This window comes from Periplaneta americana, chromosome 3, assembly GCF_040183065.1.
Source record: "Periplaneta americana isolate PAMFEO1 chromosome 3, P.americana_PAMFEO1_priV1, whole genome shotgun sequence".
NCBI lineage: Eukaryota > Metazoa > Arthropoda > Insecta > Blattodea > Blattidae > Periplaneta > Periplaneta americana.
Window position 1 is genome coordinate 164,986,487 of NC_091119.1, and position 16,734 is coordinate 165,003,220.

Below are 16,734 nucleotides of genomic sequence, written 5' to 3' on the forward strand. Positions count from 1 at the left end.
TTACCGTACAGCACTTTTAAAATATTTTAAATACCTAAGCCAGTCTTGCGATGGTGACTAATATTTGCGGGCGAGAGCTATTTTATGCCCTCTGCGCGCGCGCGGAGCTCTTTTACCTGTAAACATTGCTAAAGGATGTACAGATCTCAGAACACAGCGCATCATGACGGAACGGAAGCGCTTAAGCTTTCAAAGAAGAGTGGAAGATACAATATTTATGCTTCGAACATGGTGATGAAGTCCAGTGTTTGTTGTGTAAAAAAAAAATATCATTAGCAAAAAAAGCAACATAAAACGGCATTATGAGACGCAACATGAAACAAATATAGGCATTATTCAGGAGAAGAGAGAAATAAATTCATTTCGGAATTGACATCGAAGGTAAATTAATTTACATTTGGGTCAGCAGATAGTATCTAGATTCCTTTTATTTCTTTATTTTAAATGTATTATTGATGTTTTATTTGTTGCTTGTTTCTGGATATTTACTTTTATTAGACTACGTGTTTCTTTAATTTAGAAATAATATTTTATCTTTGATTGCACTTTAACTTATACTATTACTAAACTCAAAATGCTAATTCACTTTTATGCCAATAACTATTTTAAGGATTTTTAGCAAATATGAACTAAACATTTTGAAAACTTTGATGCAAGGAGCTTTTTTAGTAACGTCAATATAAAATATACTTAAAAATATAATTTCAAAACTATTAGACCTAATTGCACCAAAATTTGTACAGATTATATTATTATAGATCTGTTTATATAGTTTAAATTTCACACATTTTGGCCGAGATTGTGGAAGTTTTAAAAGTCATACATATCCCCTTAAATGATTGACCCCAAAAATTACGACGGCTCTCAATATCTTAATTTAATCAATTTGTTTTTTTGTGTTACATGCATCTCACAAATCGCTCTAAGAAAAACTCATTACATAATCACGACTAGAGAGTAAGGACTACATTTTCACAATCACACAATCAATATATTCTATTTCAATCAATATTTCCATTATTATTTTTTCAACAAATACTCAAAAGTACTTAGAGATCACACACGTCGAGCAGGTAGACCCTATTAGTTTCTCCTAACCAATGAAGTGAAGTATTTACATAATACATAATTGCTTTTAACAAGAAAACGGTTTACAAACAATTAACTTTTCCTATTTCTATTTTTGTTCCTAAAAACCCTTCCCCTTTTGATTTGTTTATATATGTACATGTATATTAAATAACTGAATAATTAGCCCTATTACATAGCCAAAAATTTAGTAACGCAAGTTATTGTAATAATTGCTGCCTTTATTCGCTGCATGTGCATGTGCATCCCTGTTGTTTACGTTACAGTGAATGCGCTATGCGCTCGTGATCAAGGTCGAGCTCTTATACCATGATTGGGAGCTAATATCGTCTCATCCCTGACTTAAGCAGACAATATTCGACACGCCTGTAGTTTTCTACAAAGTGCAAAGTCGTTAGGTTGCTGTTTCCAAGCAGGGACGTATGCATGGGGGGGGGGGGGAACTTAAAAATGTCTTCATGAACCTATTGATTTTCCATCTCAAAAATTGTTTTTAGACTTTAATGTTCTTAAAATAAGACAAATTTAATATATTGTATTAATAAAATTCATACATAAAAATCGAAATAATTTTGAATTGTTTTCTCATAATTATGAAAAAAAAAGGCAGAATTCTTTAAGATTGTTTGAACCAAAATGCAACAATGCTACAGTATTTAATCATAATAGTAATTTAGGCCCAAGAATATATAACAAATTTATATTTAAATATCCTAATCTTGTCAATTCTAATAGTAAATTTAAAAAGTTATGTATGGATTTTATAAAAATTGAAAAAATTGTAAATTTAAATTTATATATTCTTATTGCGTAGTAGACATAAAACAAATTGTATTATATACTACTTAATTTCAATTCAGGAATCCGCCCCTGAGCACGAGTTATACTCTTTCAGGGGTGAGCTGAAGTTTTTCTGTATATATATTTTGTTACAATTATTAGCTAAATAAATAAATAGCCAAGTTCAACTGTATTATGTTACAGCAGGCAACGTAATGTATGAATAGTACCGACCCATATAAATAACACATTTTCTTCTTGTATAGCACAGTTCACTGTAAATACCTTCGGGGAGAAATTAATTTACTTACTCTGGGGAGAAAATCTCCTCAGAACCACCTCTTAATTTACCATTGGGCCTTCGACCAAACCCGTAGGCCTCGAATTATGCAACGTACAGTTAACTTCCAACTCAACACAGATAAAACGACAAAATAATAAACCTTACCGTCGAAATTTCGAGGCCCGTAGTCATCGAGTTCGTCTAGGATGTCATCCAAAAGTTTTGTCTCTTGCTGGATTCTGATTTCATTCCAGTAATCTTCAAAATCTTGTCCCACGTCCGTTTCCATCTTTCGAGCATTTAGGATACACAGATGTTGTTCCTGCAACTCTTACGATGAACTGCTGCAACAGATAAGATAAACGATACTTCAGATACAGCACGTGACTTCACGTGACGTCATGCGAGTAAAGTTTACGAGGGGAAAGGGACTCTCTGTTATCTCATTACGTCAAAACATTCTGAAATTTACACGCTTCATTTCAGATATGTGCGTCCCTATAATTGAGGTTGGGAAGAATATAAATCGAATGTTTTTGCTTGTTAATTAATAAGCATGTAAAAACAAAGAAAAATAGGCGACAAGCACACCACCATGTGATTCTCTGGCGCAAATCGAGACACTCGGGGATCAAAAGGGTACAAGGGAGAGTAAGGGGAATGTAAGAGGCGACAGGGGAATACAAGGAGAACAAAGGGTATAAAAGGAAAGCAAGGAGAATACAAGGGAAAAGAAGAGGAATACAAGGGGTGAGTAAAGGGAATACAAGGGGAAACAAGGGGAGTAATCTATATAGCTCTACTGATAAATTGTTTGTGTTTGTAATTTGAAGTAGTTTGCATGATATGTATTATCAATTTCTGTATATCACAACTGGTTGAATTGCTTATGCCTTAAATTTAATTAACTTGTTTTGTATTATACATATAGCTCAACTTATGAATAATCGTTTGCGTTTGTGAATTTAATAATCTGATTGGCTATGTATTTTATGCTTTTAGTAGAGCCATCGATGTAGCTCAGTCGGCAGACTCGCTGGGCTGCTGATCCGGAGCTGCGTTCGGGCTTGGGTTGGATCCCCCTTTGGTCTTTGGTTTCTTCCGAGGTTTTCCCCAGCCGTGGGACTGAAGCCGGATGGTCTATGGCGAGTCCTTGGCATCAACCCCTTTGATTTGATTACCCCCCCCTTTGATTTGATTACCTGGTTGGGTTTTTCCGAGGTTTCCCCCACGAAAAGCAAATGTCGGGTAATATTTTGGCGAATCCTCGGACCTCATCTCATCTCACTACATCTCGCAAAAAAAAAAAAAAAAAATGTAAAAAATTGCACAAAATTGTAAAAATTGTAGAAAATTACTAAATTGTAAAACTATAAAAATTTGTAAAAATTGTAATTGTAATATTATAAAATGTTGACTTGTTCCACATCTTAAAGCTTCATTGCTCATGTAAGATCTATGGAATAAAATAAATGAATGAATGAATGAAAACAAGCATAACAAGGGGAAGACAAGAGAAAGACAAAGGGAATACAAAGAGAACAAAGGAAATACAAAGAGAACAAAGGAAATACAAGGGGAACACAAAAAGAGCAAGGGTAATATAAAGAGAACAAGGGGAATAAAAGGAGAACAATGGAAACATAAGAACAAGGGGAGTAAAGGACAACAAGGGAGGGGTTTGCTTTTATATGTGACAGTTAATGTACTCTTCCAAATCTAGTGAGGAAGAGGAAGACCTATTTCTATATCAAAAGCCAAAAGCAAAAGGACCGAACTCCAAACAGTAATTATGAAAGTACTGTGAAAGCTGAAGGAAAATAATAATAGATTAATTGTACATGAAGATATCCGAGAAGGTGCTTTTACTTACAACATTGTGACAACATTGTATCCACCTATAGATGCATATGCAGTAGTTATGATATCATATACCTCCTAGCGCGTTTCCCCTATGACTGAGGTAAACTAACGTGGACTTACGATTGATATCTTATCTGCTCTTGAGATAGAAGCTGCTCATGGCCTCCTTTCAAATCTAATGATATGGTTCTCACCTGATGACAAATCTTGGAAAACACTACGAACTATTTACCAAAGGTAAGACAATAAGAAATTGAGAACATTGTCTGCTGATATCATAAAGGCTAAACATGGAACGTTGTGATTCAAGCATCACGAGACAGTGATAATAAACATTGCTGGAAGTGTGGCGAAATGGCGTTATGTTTATTAAGAAGTTCATATACCAGTTCATTTTGAAGAGAACGATCCTTCGTTTCGACTGATTTTCATCACCTCAAATATACACTTGTGTTTTTAAGAAACAATTTGATTTTCATTATCTCCTCTACTATGATTTTGTAGTCTACTGTATTTATAAGTTTATGAATAACAATACTTCTGAATAGAGAGGTTAGCAGATTTTGGCATAACTTTCCAAACATAGACGACAAGAATATTCAAATTTACGATTATCTTCTTTTATAGACAAAGGACGTATAGGAAAAAATCGAATGTTCAACAAATGTGAACTGCGGTGTATCAATCCACAGTAGACTTCGATATACTGCAAAATACAAACTATACTATTCTCCAATATTATGTTAACCACAACTGCTCTTGAACACCCGCCATGACAACAGAAATGCATGTCAATGAAGAAGGCCTACTCGTAAAGAATTTCAATGTTTATAGAGTGCCCATAAAATAACATATTTTAATGTGATGTAAATTCAGCAGTAATTGATTCTAAACATACATACCTACGTCTAATGATTTACTTATACAGGGACATCATTTTATTTTTACTTCAATTTTTATTGTACCTGAGTTTTTGAATGTACTTCACTCCCACCCCTTCTACTAAGGAAGTTCCAACTCCACACAGAACCAAGACCGCAGATAGTAAGCAGTACTGAGTTACTGAGTATAGTACGTTCCAGAAATATGTTCGCGTTTTCCAGTGACGAAAGAGCTTTCAATATTGAATCATATTTTCGCACAGGTACTGTCCGTTTGCCTACTTCGCATCCCGATTTCCCCCACCTGCTTCTGCTCGCCCCTCTGTAAAAGCTGAGCTGTCTTAGCTCTTTTCTGAAAACATTAATTTCTCTTAGGAATTGGACGTTTACGTAATATTATACGGCTGTTTAATTTAACTTAAATAAAAGGGCCTCGTTAAGTAATTAACTGTCACGTGATTTCTTCTCTTTCTACAATCCTGCGGCATAACCACTTGGACGGACAGTAGATAGCATGTCTGAGTAATTTTATATTTTCGGGTCGGGCAGAAGTGAAGATTGAATTCACAGTACGTAGAGTAGGTACAGAATTATTTCAACATGAGTTACTAGTACGAAGGACGAAACTGGCACTTGGAATTAGATGCAATAGTCTATAGTGCGATAATATGCACAAAAGAACTGAAGCCTGTATCGAAATGAACGGCCACCATTTTCAAAATTGTGTTTAAATATTCATATTATGATTATTTTTCAATTTAACTTCTTTCTCTATATTGTACGCTAATATGCTGTAGACAGTATAATATACACTGCATAATGAATACGTTCGCATGGATAACTCACTTCGTGAGTAAAAACACTTATTCTTAATACAGTATTGTACTTTGATTAAAGAAAAACCTAATGAAAATTATCAAACTCAAAATCGCGATATTTCCTAGTTTACGTAAATGGATGAACTACTTTTCTTCCATCCTATACCTAGTAGAGTGATTTGTGTTTTACGCCAGTATCATCGAACTCCAGTCTTGGAGGGGGGAGCAAGCGGTGTTTCCGGTTCTCTAAAGGTATAGACAGGTTAACATTAAAAATGTTAGTAAAAATAAAATGATGTCCCTGCATAAGTAGACTATATCTAGAGTGTGGTAAGATGGATTGCAAGTAATAAAACTCCAAGAAACAAATTACGTAACTTTTTGTTTCTGCATACCTTATTAACTTTATCTTTCTGTACAATTATTTAGAATACTGAACAAGATTTTCGCAATTTGCACGAACATATTTTTCATTTGTGCATTTTTGCGACAATTGTTTATTTTCTACCTTAAACCTTGCATATAAGCCTGTAGGGTAGTGGTGGGATGTGATCTGAAGACCTGTGATTTTGTTACTGTGATAGGTTTGTCACTGGTTCCGACTGACTACAGTTAAAAAATCTTAGCTCTGCCCGATATGTGACTCATAGTGATGGCGACTGATATACGTATATGTGACAGCTCCAACTTGAAGGACAACATACGAGTAGCTCGGATCTAATTAATTTTCGTTCCAATAACGTCGATAACTCTTTGATACACTTAAATCATTCGTAAACATTCTTGGTATACGTGCCAACACATCATGATAACAGCTCAGTATATACGTCTCACTGAACACTATTGTTGATATAAGACATGGCACCGGCATATAAACTCAATTCTCAGAAGAACGATTAACAAACATCTGTCGACTCGTGATCAGAAACATGGGTACCGACATATTTCTAGTGATTTGTTCAGAGATGAGTAGATGGCAATGATATTGAGTTGTAGACAGTCAGTATATATTCAATATATACTGACTAGTTCTAGACGACTTGGAAACCTACAGACAGGAAATGGAGCCCCACAATCGCTAAGAATATTCGAACGCAAAAATCAAATTGTGACAAAATCGCTATTATCTACCAGAGCGATTTTTCCGCAGCTGTCACAGTTCGGAGCTGTGACTCCAAATGCTGACACATCCCACCTCTAAGATAGGGCGGACAATAGGGCAATGCAAGTCTAAGGACAAGGAATCAGTCTCGGTTCCGGCCCTCGAAAAGTCAAGCCGATCCAATCCTTGGAGGGAAGAAAAAACAGATAGATCTGGATGAACATCACGAGGCTAGTACATAAAAAAGTCGCACAGGTGATAGAGAGGCAGAGTTCTACCTAGACACAAGATTTTATCACTTACAGTCTGGCTGATTTACCCACGCGGTTTCAAAGTCAAGTGTTAAGCCACGGAAGGATTTACTCTGTCTATGAAAAGAAAGCTTCCATTCATAACATGTTGCTAATCGCAAAGAATTTGGTAACATGAGACATAATTTTCTTTCTCTCGTATTGTTCGCAGACAAGTTCACAGGCAAATACAGGACATGTAAAACCACAACACCGCGAACTTGAACTTGCGCTCTGCAAGAAAGATTTCTGCTTTATAAAATCCAACTGCATTATACATAAGAGTCACATTCTATTATGTACTTCACGCAGACAATAATATATTCCCTCATAATGCACAAAATGAAGACCTTGATGAAATCATGGTTAACATGACAAGATTAGCAGAGCGCTGGCTTATAAAGACCGCGGACCTGAGTTCAAATATCGGCGATAGTGAAGTCGTATTTAGACATGTCCAAGAGAAGTGTTTAAAATATTTACACATAACCTAAACGTGTTTCTCCAATCAAATTTAATTTAACTTGAATATAGGTGGTATGTAGCCTATTTTTTTAATTACGAACAGAATTACGTCATGGGCAACCTTTTGTTATTCCAATTTCTCGAACGGTTTTCTTCAAGACCTCTCCATTGTTTGTTATGTATAATACAACTCTCTGTCTTTAAACTGTGATTCTCAATTAGATTTCAGTTTAACAGTTAAAAATTTCATACAATATTAAAAAGAATTGTATTTCCTTAGATATTCAAATTATGAGTAAGTGTATTATGTTTTTATACTAGTTTTGAAAAAAAAAATTGCATTATTATATTGACATTTGGCACTATATTAACTGCAATATTATATTCTAGCATCTATTATGTATCTTTCTTTCTTTGTGTTTTGTTTTGCCTTTTCCTATTATGTATTTTGTATTACCTATAGGAATAACTGGAAGCTTGCTTCTGTTGGTGGTGGATTTAAAATAAAATAAAATAAAATTAGAAATTAACTTTCAAAACTGTTCAATTTATTTGTAACGCTTGTAACCATAATGTGGAGACAAAAAGAAGAAGAAGAAGATCAGCAAAGCCACACACTGACACGTTTGATGGGTGATTCTGTATTATTTCCAATTCGTATTTTATTGTCACACGTTGGTGTTCCTGTCAGTCACGCAACAACTTGTTTACAGATGCAGGACATGTATTTTCTGCATTCCTGTATCGACAAGGTAACATCATTTCAATTCCAGTTGCAGACATAATACATACTGACACACAATTCAAATATGGAACGAGACTATCATGCTGATATTGTTTATGTAGAGACAGGAATTCAATATGTATGAGGACAAGGGTGGGAGAGTCTTTCTCGGTGAGACAATGGTGATAATAATCACTTCATCGCCATACGAATTCGGACAGACCGTAAATCCCGGCGGTGGTTCAAGTAACTAGACACATCTCATCATATTAGAGCTGGGGACGGAGCGAGTAGAACTGTTGAGTTACTCGGTTCTATCGGTTTATGTGCTTGGCAGCGGAGCACCGAAGTTACTCGGTTAACCGTAGCCGTTACAGGTCAGTTCAAACATTCAAACAGAGTTCGCGTGTTTTACTTAATTCTAGCAGACAACAACATAGGTACTGCTGTATTTAAATATTTTCTGCTGCAGAACAAATTATTTCCTTATCCCCAAGGCGGGCTGAAAGGCCTCTAGTATTGAAGAGTTCATCCTATTATATGACCTGTCAAGTGGACCTAATGAACATTGACAGTCTGAACATATTACTATAAATAATAATAATAATAATAATATATTATTATTACTATTATTATTATTATCATCATATTAGAGTGTTTCATTAATATTAAAATATGTTAAAAAAGGAAGTACATTTTATTTTTCTTCTATTTATGTTTATTGGATTTGTGTTACCTCATCAGTCATACTTTTATTTGTATTTATTTCTACGAATTATTTTACCTAATTACTTTAATTTATCAATAATATTACTCTTCACCAAAGAGAACATGGTTGTATTGAAGGCTAGTAATGTTATAAAATAAATAAACATTATGTTCTTCAGTTTAAGATTCCACGTTTTATTGATTATTTTATCCACTTTCAGTAATAGTAAATAATTCTGTGTGTTATTTTTAAGTGTTTTAGGCAGCGCTTCATGGAGCCCGTTTCTATCTTCTTTTTTAATTAGCTGCAGCGTTTAACGTTTAGATCACATGTTAATTTATTAGTTGTTAGTATTATAAATTATTTTATCAATTTTATTTCGTCTGTCATATATAACAACACTGAAAGTTAAATAGTCCTTTCATACAAAATAACTCCGCAAATAGCTGTAATCACGCAAATGAATTTTGCAACTGCCATTTTGCAATGGAGAGAAGCACTTTTTTTCTCGTCAATTGGCAAAGCGAAAGCGCTTTACTACAACTCTTTTAAAATACGCTTGGTTTCACTTTCAAAGTACGTTCTAAAATCGACTCTATATAAATTTTAAATCTGCCGCAACAAATTTGTACTCGGTACTGTACTCGGTTCAACCCAGTAATGACGTCACAGTAACTGCTCCGAACCGAACCGCTCCGTCCCCAGCCCTACACCATATGTGTAATCCCTAATATAGGGCTAATGTGATAGGGGATATAACGGTCTGAAACGTGAGGTATAGCCTTCGCACTCAATTCGCTTTCAAGCTGTTTCTTTGTCTCTGTTTGTTGATTTTGATTGTATTTAGCATAATAATAGAAGAATATTTTAATATTCCGTTTTATTGTTTATTTACGATAAGTTACATCATTTTTCTATCTTTATATGGGTTTTCATTATCGTTACCAGATTTTTTGGTCTTCTATTACATCCCACAGTTTATGTAATGCCTTGTCATACGCTTTTTCATTGTCTACAAACATCACAAATGTTGGAAGATTATTGTCTCGTATTTTCTGACTTTGTAGCAGTGTTTTTCCACGTAATAACATACTCACACAAACATTATTAAATGTTTCGTCGTAACCACACATCTCACTCTGTATTGGAAGCGGCTTTGGCTCCAAGCAAGGTTAAATGTGGCGAAGGCGCGGTACAATCTGGAAGAAGGTGGGGGGAGGCAATCACCTTCGAAAGATTTTTGCCCCCTTTTGCGTGGGACGACATGACATCACCAGGCCCAAGCAAACAGTCTAGTAAAAGTCTCGTTATGTTAAGATCTGTATATCAAACAATTTAAGTGATCACTTATTCATCGTTCCATTTGTATTAAACACATAGTTATCATAGGGTATTAAATTTCCCAGTCCAAAGTGAAACAGCTTATTTTAGAATGCACAGTGTCCCAGGATATGTATATTAAAATTCACAATTGTAACTAGTTTATAAAGTAATCATGTAATTTAATTTGTCATCTAGTTTAAGTAAATATTTAAGTTCCATAATCCTCTGGCTTATGCATATTTTTCTGTTTCGATCTTGTCTTAAGTATACCTTTAACTTTCTGTTGTACTAACGTTATATTATAATGCATTTCCTTTTTATCCTCTGCTTGAGTGGAAAGGTAGCCTCACGGCCTTAACTCTGCCAGAAAAAATAAAGCATTAATAATAATAATAATAATAATAATAATAATAATAATAATAACTCGTAATTTGATTTTTTAATTATTTTTTATTTAACGACGCTCGCAACTGCCGAGGTTATATCAGCGTCGCCGGTGTGCCGGAATTTTGTCCGCAGTTCTTTTATTCGTACATGGCAGTAAATCTACTGAAATGAGCCTGAAGCATTTAAGAATACTTAAATGCCATCGACCTGGGTCGGGATCGAACCCGCAACCTCGGACACATAAGGCCAGGACTCTACCGACTGCGCCCCCAGGTCGATGATAATAATAATAATAATAATAATAATAATAATAATAATAATAATAATAATAATAATAACCATATTCTATCTAAAACTGGTTTTAACAATGTGTACATATCTTCCAGTGCCCAATATTCTAGTTTTTGAAAATTAATTTTAAACATTCTCTCCAATCTTCTCTGTTAACCCATTGTCCTTCCTCCAATCTTCTTTCCCTTATTGCTGTTTTAATTCCATGAATCCATGTAGTATTAGTGGTCTCCCTCTCTTCAACCTCTCGGGCGGCAACCATTCCAACACTTTCTTCACTCATCCTTTTACATGACCGTAGCATTGCAATTGCTTATGTTGTACATAATCCAGTATCGAATTTTTTACTCCCATTTTAGATTTCATTATGTTGTTTCTAATTTTGTCTCTTTTTGGTATTAAAGCCGATCTTTCCCAAAAGTTCATTTCCATAGTTAATAATTTAGAAATTGTTTGATGTTTCAACTGCCAAGTTTCTGTTCCATATGTTGCTATGCTTCTTATTATTGCTCTAAAAATATTTGTGATTTATTTTCTTTGGTAATACTTCTGTCCGAGAGAATGCTATTTAAGGTTGATATTGCTGATTTTCCTATTGTTATTCTTCTTTTGATTTTATGATCTTGTTTCCCATCTTTGGCAATTGATAATAATAATAATAATAATAATAATAATAATAATAATAATAATAATATATTCTAGGGATTATAGCGTAATGGAGATACACTAATAATGATGTAATAATAATGATACTGATGATAAAATGAAGGTAATTTCCATTTCATGGAGGTAGGGAAAAAACAGAGTATCTGTAATGAAGGTGCCGTAAAGATGTTGAGAACGAAAATAAAATTATAGCAACGACATTTTAATCCTGTCACTTGATGTCGCTGTTTTTGAGAGACAGAAATGATGCCACAGGAGCATATGAGTCATTCCACGTCAAATCGCACAGCAATAAAACACGACCTTCTCGGAAATGGTCGAATTTTTTTTCATGAATTCCAGACATCAAATAAGGAGACCCGTATTTTTTTATTTTCACAATTATTGATTATTTGTGTAGTTATGAATATTTGAAGTTAACGCAAATTATGCGCGCATTGTTACATAAACTCCCTTGGAACATTGTGTCTACATATAATTAAGATTTGCGGTTTGGCGCATTTGAAAGACGAAATACAATACTTTTTATTACTTTAGGCCTATCACAAATAAATTTAAAATTTGGCCTATTTTTTTAATCATTTCTTTTTCAAAGCAAAATTACTATATTAAATAGCCAAGTTAAAAATCTGAAAAAAATATAGATTTGTTCGCTGATGTATTATCTGTAAACTACTGCATTTATAAATATGGGATCGGCACCCATACATTTGTAACAATTTATTTTCCGGAGGCATGCACGCGCTCGCGATGCCCAGCTAATGAACTGTTTGCAGCCATAGGCTAGAAGGCTGCCCGTGGAAATTTCCCGTTGCATCTGATGTCACCATACTAATCATCAAATGATTAATACCTTAAGGAACAGTAAATATCTTATCTAAAATTATTTTATTATTGTCAGCTCAGGGGGAAGCCCTTCACAGTTTGTACTGTAATATAGCCAAGTGTTTGATGATAGCAAGACTGGGTAAGGCAGTAAACTTTATGGCAGTAAACAGATGGCATGAGAGAAAAATAATCAGTTTGGGTTTGAGATGGTAAAGATCGCGTAATATATAACAAGTGTTTAAATCCATTTACCTTCCTAATCACGCTTTTAAAAAGAAAAGTACACTAAGATGCGTAAGTCGTGACTTATTGATAAAGCTCAATTTAAATGAGTCTTTGAGTGTGCAAATATGTGATTTGTTCCGTAAAAATCCATCAATTTCCGCATAGGTCAGGTGAAATTATATGCGATATTAATAAACATTAATCAAATGAAAGTGCGGACAGAGAAAGTGATTATCCCAGTATTTCTTCTAGCAGTTCTATGGATTCAGTGCTAGAAATCAGTAATATTGAGGAATTAAACAAGAGTTTGATGTCAATAGAATCCCCTATCAAGAAAAGAAAGATACAACAAAACGATACCCCCGTGAAAAGTTTCAAAAGTAAAAGGCTCCCTAGCAAGTTAAGTTTTTCATGTAGAAGATGCATCATCATCCATTCAAAAGTCAGCCATATTTTATTTTTGACGGAATGCAAAGAAAGTACAACCTCAAAATTACATAGTTATTGCAGACTTTTCTGAAAATTATTCATTTGTAATACAAGATTCAATACAAGGTGTGCATTGGAACATATGCCAAGCCACAATACAGTACAATTTTAATTTTACTTCCTACTTTATTTTATTTTATATTATCTTATAGGCCTATTAATATTATATCTGAACTGTGACCGAACACGAGCGCTGCTCATTCGGTCTCAAATTTTGTTAATACTACTGCATCTCCTTTTTTATATTGATTGTATTATTTTATTTCTATTTCTCTTATTTGTAATTATATTCTTTATTCTGTATATTTAAATAAATAAATAAATAAATAAATAAATAAATAAATAAATAAATAAATAAATCCTTTCGTAGTATATTTCAAAGGAGATACAGAAATTCGTTACAAAAGTAATGTCATCTCAGAAACCATGAAACATGACACCGATCCCTTTCACTTTTTTCAATCCGAAGCAATCAATTTCTTAAAGCAAGAATTCAACGATATGAAAAAATCATCTAATTTTCCAATGGATCAAGTTCACAATACAAAAAAAAAAAAAAAAAAAAAAAAAAAAATTAAAAATAATTGCTTACATGAAGACGATTATGAAATTAGTGCTGAATGACACTTCTTTGCAATGTCGCATGGTAAAGGTCCATGTGTTGGCATTGGAGATACTGTTAAAAGACTTGCCACGAGAGTTAGCCTATACAAGATCCTATGACAACACAAAAAAAAAACTGTTTGATTAGTCACAAAAAACATTTCTAACGTGTCATTTATATTTTGTCCATTCAATAAGCACAAAAACCACACTGAAAATTTGCAGGCCAGATACCATAATCTAAAACCAATAACTGGTACATTAAAATTATATTCTTTCATTCCGTTGTCAAAAACTGAAGATTTAGTAAAACAATTTTCTTTCAAGAAAGAAGGTAGGCGAATGAAAATTTAAAATGTGAATGAAAAGAAACATTTGAAAAGCATAATGTACAATTATTTGAAGATATCATAATAAGTAAATTAGCAGTGTTTCCTCGAGTAACTTGATCCGTACTGGGTGTAATGTTGCAACGTTCAGTCAATTATCCAGTGCCGATAAACCTCTTAGCGCGCTTTAACGCTTCCCGTCCACTGCTGCTGCGCCGACCGCTACACATTCTGTCATAAGTAATTAAATTTCCAATAAACTATTGGAGATCCCATTCTGATTTTTTCTGGAATTATTAAGAATACTTCAGTGCACCTAGTAGGCTTTTTTTTTTTTTTTTAATAGGGCTATTTCACACTGATGTATATGTTTTAAAAATTGAATTATAAAAAAATATTTGAAATAATTATATTAAAATTAGTTAGTAAATATTTAATAAAAGACAGTACTTTAAGCTTTTAAATGCATTTTTCAAAAAAATTTTAACATCAATATCGTCAGAAATATGACGCTTTAAATGTTGCATCGTGCGACATTTTTAACGAATTTTAACATGTAATATTTTAAAAACATGTGGACTTAGGTAAAAGGTAAAGGTATCCCCGTAATATGCCATGAAGGCACTTGGGGGGCATGGAGGTAGAGCCCCATGCTTTCCATGACCTCGGCACTAGAATGAGGTGGTGTGGTCGGCACCACGCTCTGACCGCCTTTTACCCCCGGGAAAGACCCGGTACTCAATTTTATAGGAGGCTGAGTGAACCTCGGGGCCGTTCTGAAAGTTTGGCAACGAGAAAAAATCCTGTCACCACCTGGGATCGAACCCCGGACCTTCCAGTCCGTAGCCAGCTGCTCTACCAACTGAGCTACCCGGCCGAAATAAAAATACACTTGTTGGTTTATGAGACCCATAGAGTTGGTAAAAAAAATATAAACGCAATCAGAAATATGAAGGTCAAAATTTGTATAATTTTGTGCGATTTGACGTGGAATGACTCATATGTCACTTTATTCTGCTGATCTCGGACTCCGCAGTTCGTTCTGGATGCCGTTGTTTTGACCCAGTGTTCCGGTTTTTAGGTTTACAGCAATTAATCTCGCTTTCGCCCAAGGCCAACCTTGAAGTTCGTAGTGTGTGCAAGGTGAAGGGCTCTTCAACAAATACACCACTCTTAACTTTTACATATTCGTTGCTGAAGAAGCAAGTACGAGTACTTCGAGTTCTGTACCTCTCAGCGTGCACGTACGTGAAGAAACTCTGTAGACACACACACAACGCCAGTTAGATGGTGCAACAGTGTTCTCTCAACATAGGGACTCTGACAGATAAAGTTTCTTGAGAATCTAAGATTTCATGCTTATTCGGTTAGTGTCAGTTCTAATTGTACAATGTACGAACTATTCCTATTTGTACCGCTCAAAAACATCAATTCCAGACTTTCTCGGAAATACAGTAGAACCCCGATTTTCCGTCATCCTATTAACCGATTGGTGGATTATCCGACTGTCTTTCTCTCGCGCTCTTTTTTTACGTTGCAGAAAAAATATGAATTACTGTACATTTTATTAGTACGATTTTTTTCTACAGAGTACCTTTTACAAACTTTTACTCTTATACAGTATGGTCTACTTTTCGAGAGGTCTAAATTCTATGCAAAATGCCTTCCACAGGTGTCAAAGAAAAGGAGTTGTGCTACGAAAAAATAGTGCAAGTAATTGAGTGGTTTGAGAAAAGAGAAACTGTGGTTCATCTCGCATCAGAATACGAAATAAGAATTACAACTGTGCACGATTTAATTAAAAACAAGTATAAAGTGTGATAAGCAGGCTTCGAGACTTTGGACCCGATACAATAAGTTTACTGTGCATGCACTATAGGTTGTTGACTCGCTTCAGGTAGATAGAGATGTGTTGAGGTAACAACGTTGGTATTTAGAGTACAGTACGGTAGAATGGGGAAACACACATATGTACATTCTGAAAGTAAATATACATTACACGATGATAGTGTCAAAAGAATGTGAAAAGCATTTATTCTCCTGTCTTTTATAAGCATTTGTGTTTAATTATACACAGTGTTAATGGCGGAAATAAGCATGTAGCAGTTTTAATTTCTTCATTTATCCTATTGGTCGTCTTTAGGAAGTACAGTTACAGTACTGAATTGCAATGTACTACAAGATACATTTTCAGTGTCTCAAACGTAAATCTTTTTCGGTTATCTGCCAAAGTTTGTACTGTAGAAAGCTGCGCTCTACGTCGAATGACGTGATAGGACCAAAACGAAAAAAAACCTAACATCATTGCAGTCTCTAAGAGACAGTCCTTTATTCTCGGGTGACTCTATGTCCACTAATTTGCTGTTTATGTTACACAAAGTTCCATATCCGTTATTTGTACATAAAATTGATTTCCACTTCTGTTTTACACGTTCAGTAACCGGTGTACTTGATGTCTCATTAATTCTCTGCGTCATTTTCTCAATTAATTTGAGGGCTTCCGGGATCTCTTGCTCTGACTTTTCTAACCGTGTAATAGTTTCAGACACAGTTTGTATGAAAACCAAATTATTCGTCAGAACCTTCAAA

The 16,734-nt window shown here is 34.5% G+C and overlaps 1 protein-coding gene across 5 annotated transcripts in view; it reads right to left on the reverse strand.

Annotated features, from left to right (window-relative positions):
* The window catches only part of LOC138696818 (rho GTPase-activating protein conundrum-like), a 275,488-nt gene that overhangs the window by 34,466 nt on the left and 224,288 nt on the right, over positions 1-16,734 (reverse strand). For 2 of the 5 annotated variants that reach the window (XM_069822244.1, XM_069822247.1), the window contains one exon: positions 2,318-2,496. In XM_069822244.1, the coding sequence (XP_069678345.1) occupies positions 2,318-2,441 (124 nt within the window). In that variant the 5' untranslated portion in view covers positions 2,442-2,496. Of the gene's footprint in view, positions 1-2,317; positions 2,497-4,025; positions 4,132-16,734 lie in introns of those variants that run through there. The other 3 variants (XM_069822245.1, XM_069822249.1, XM_069822248.1) reach the window with 2 other exon arrangements.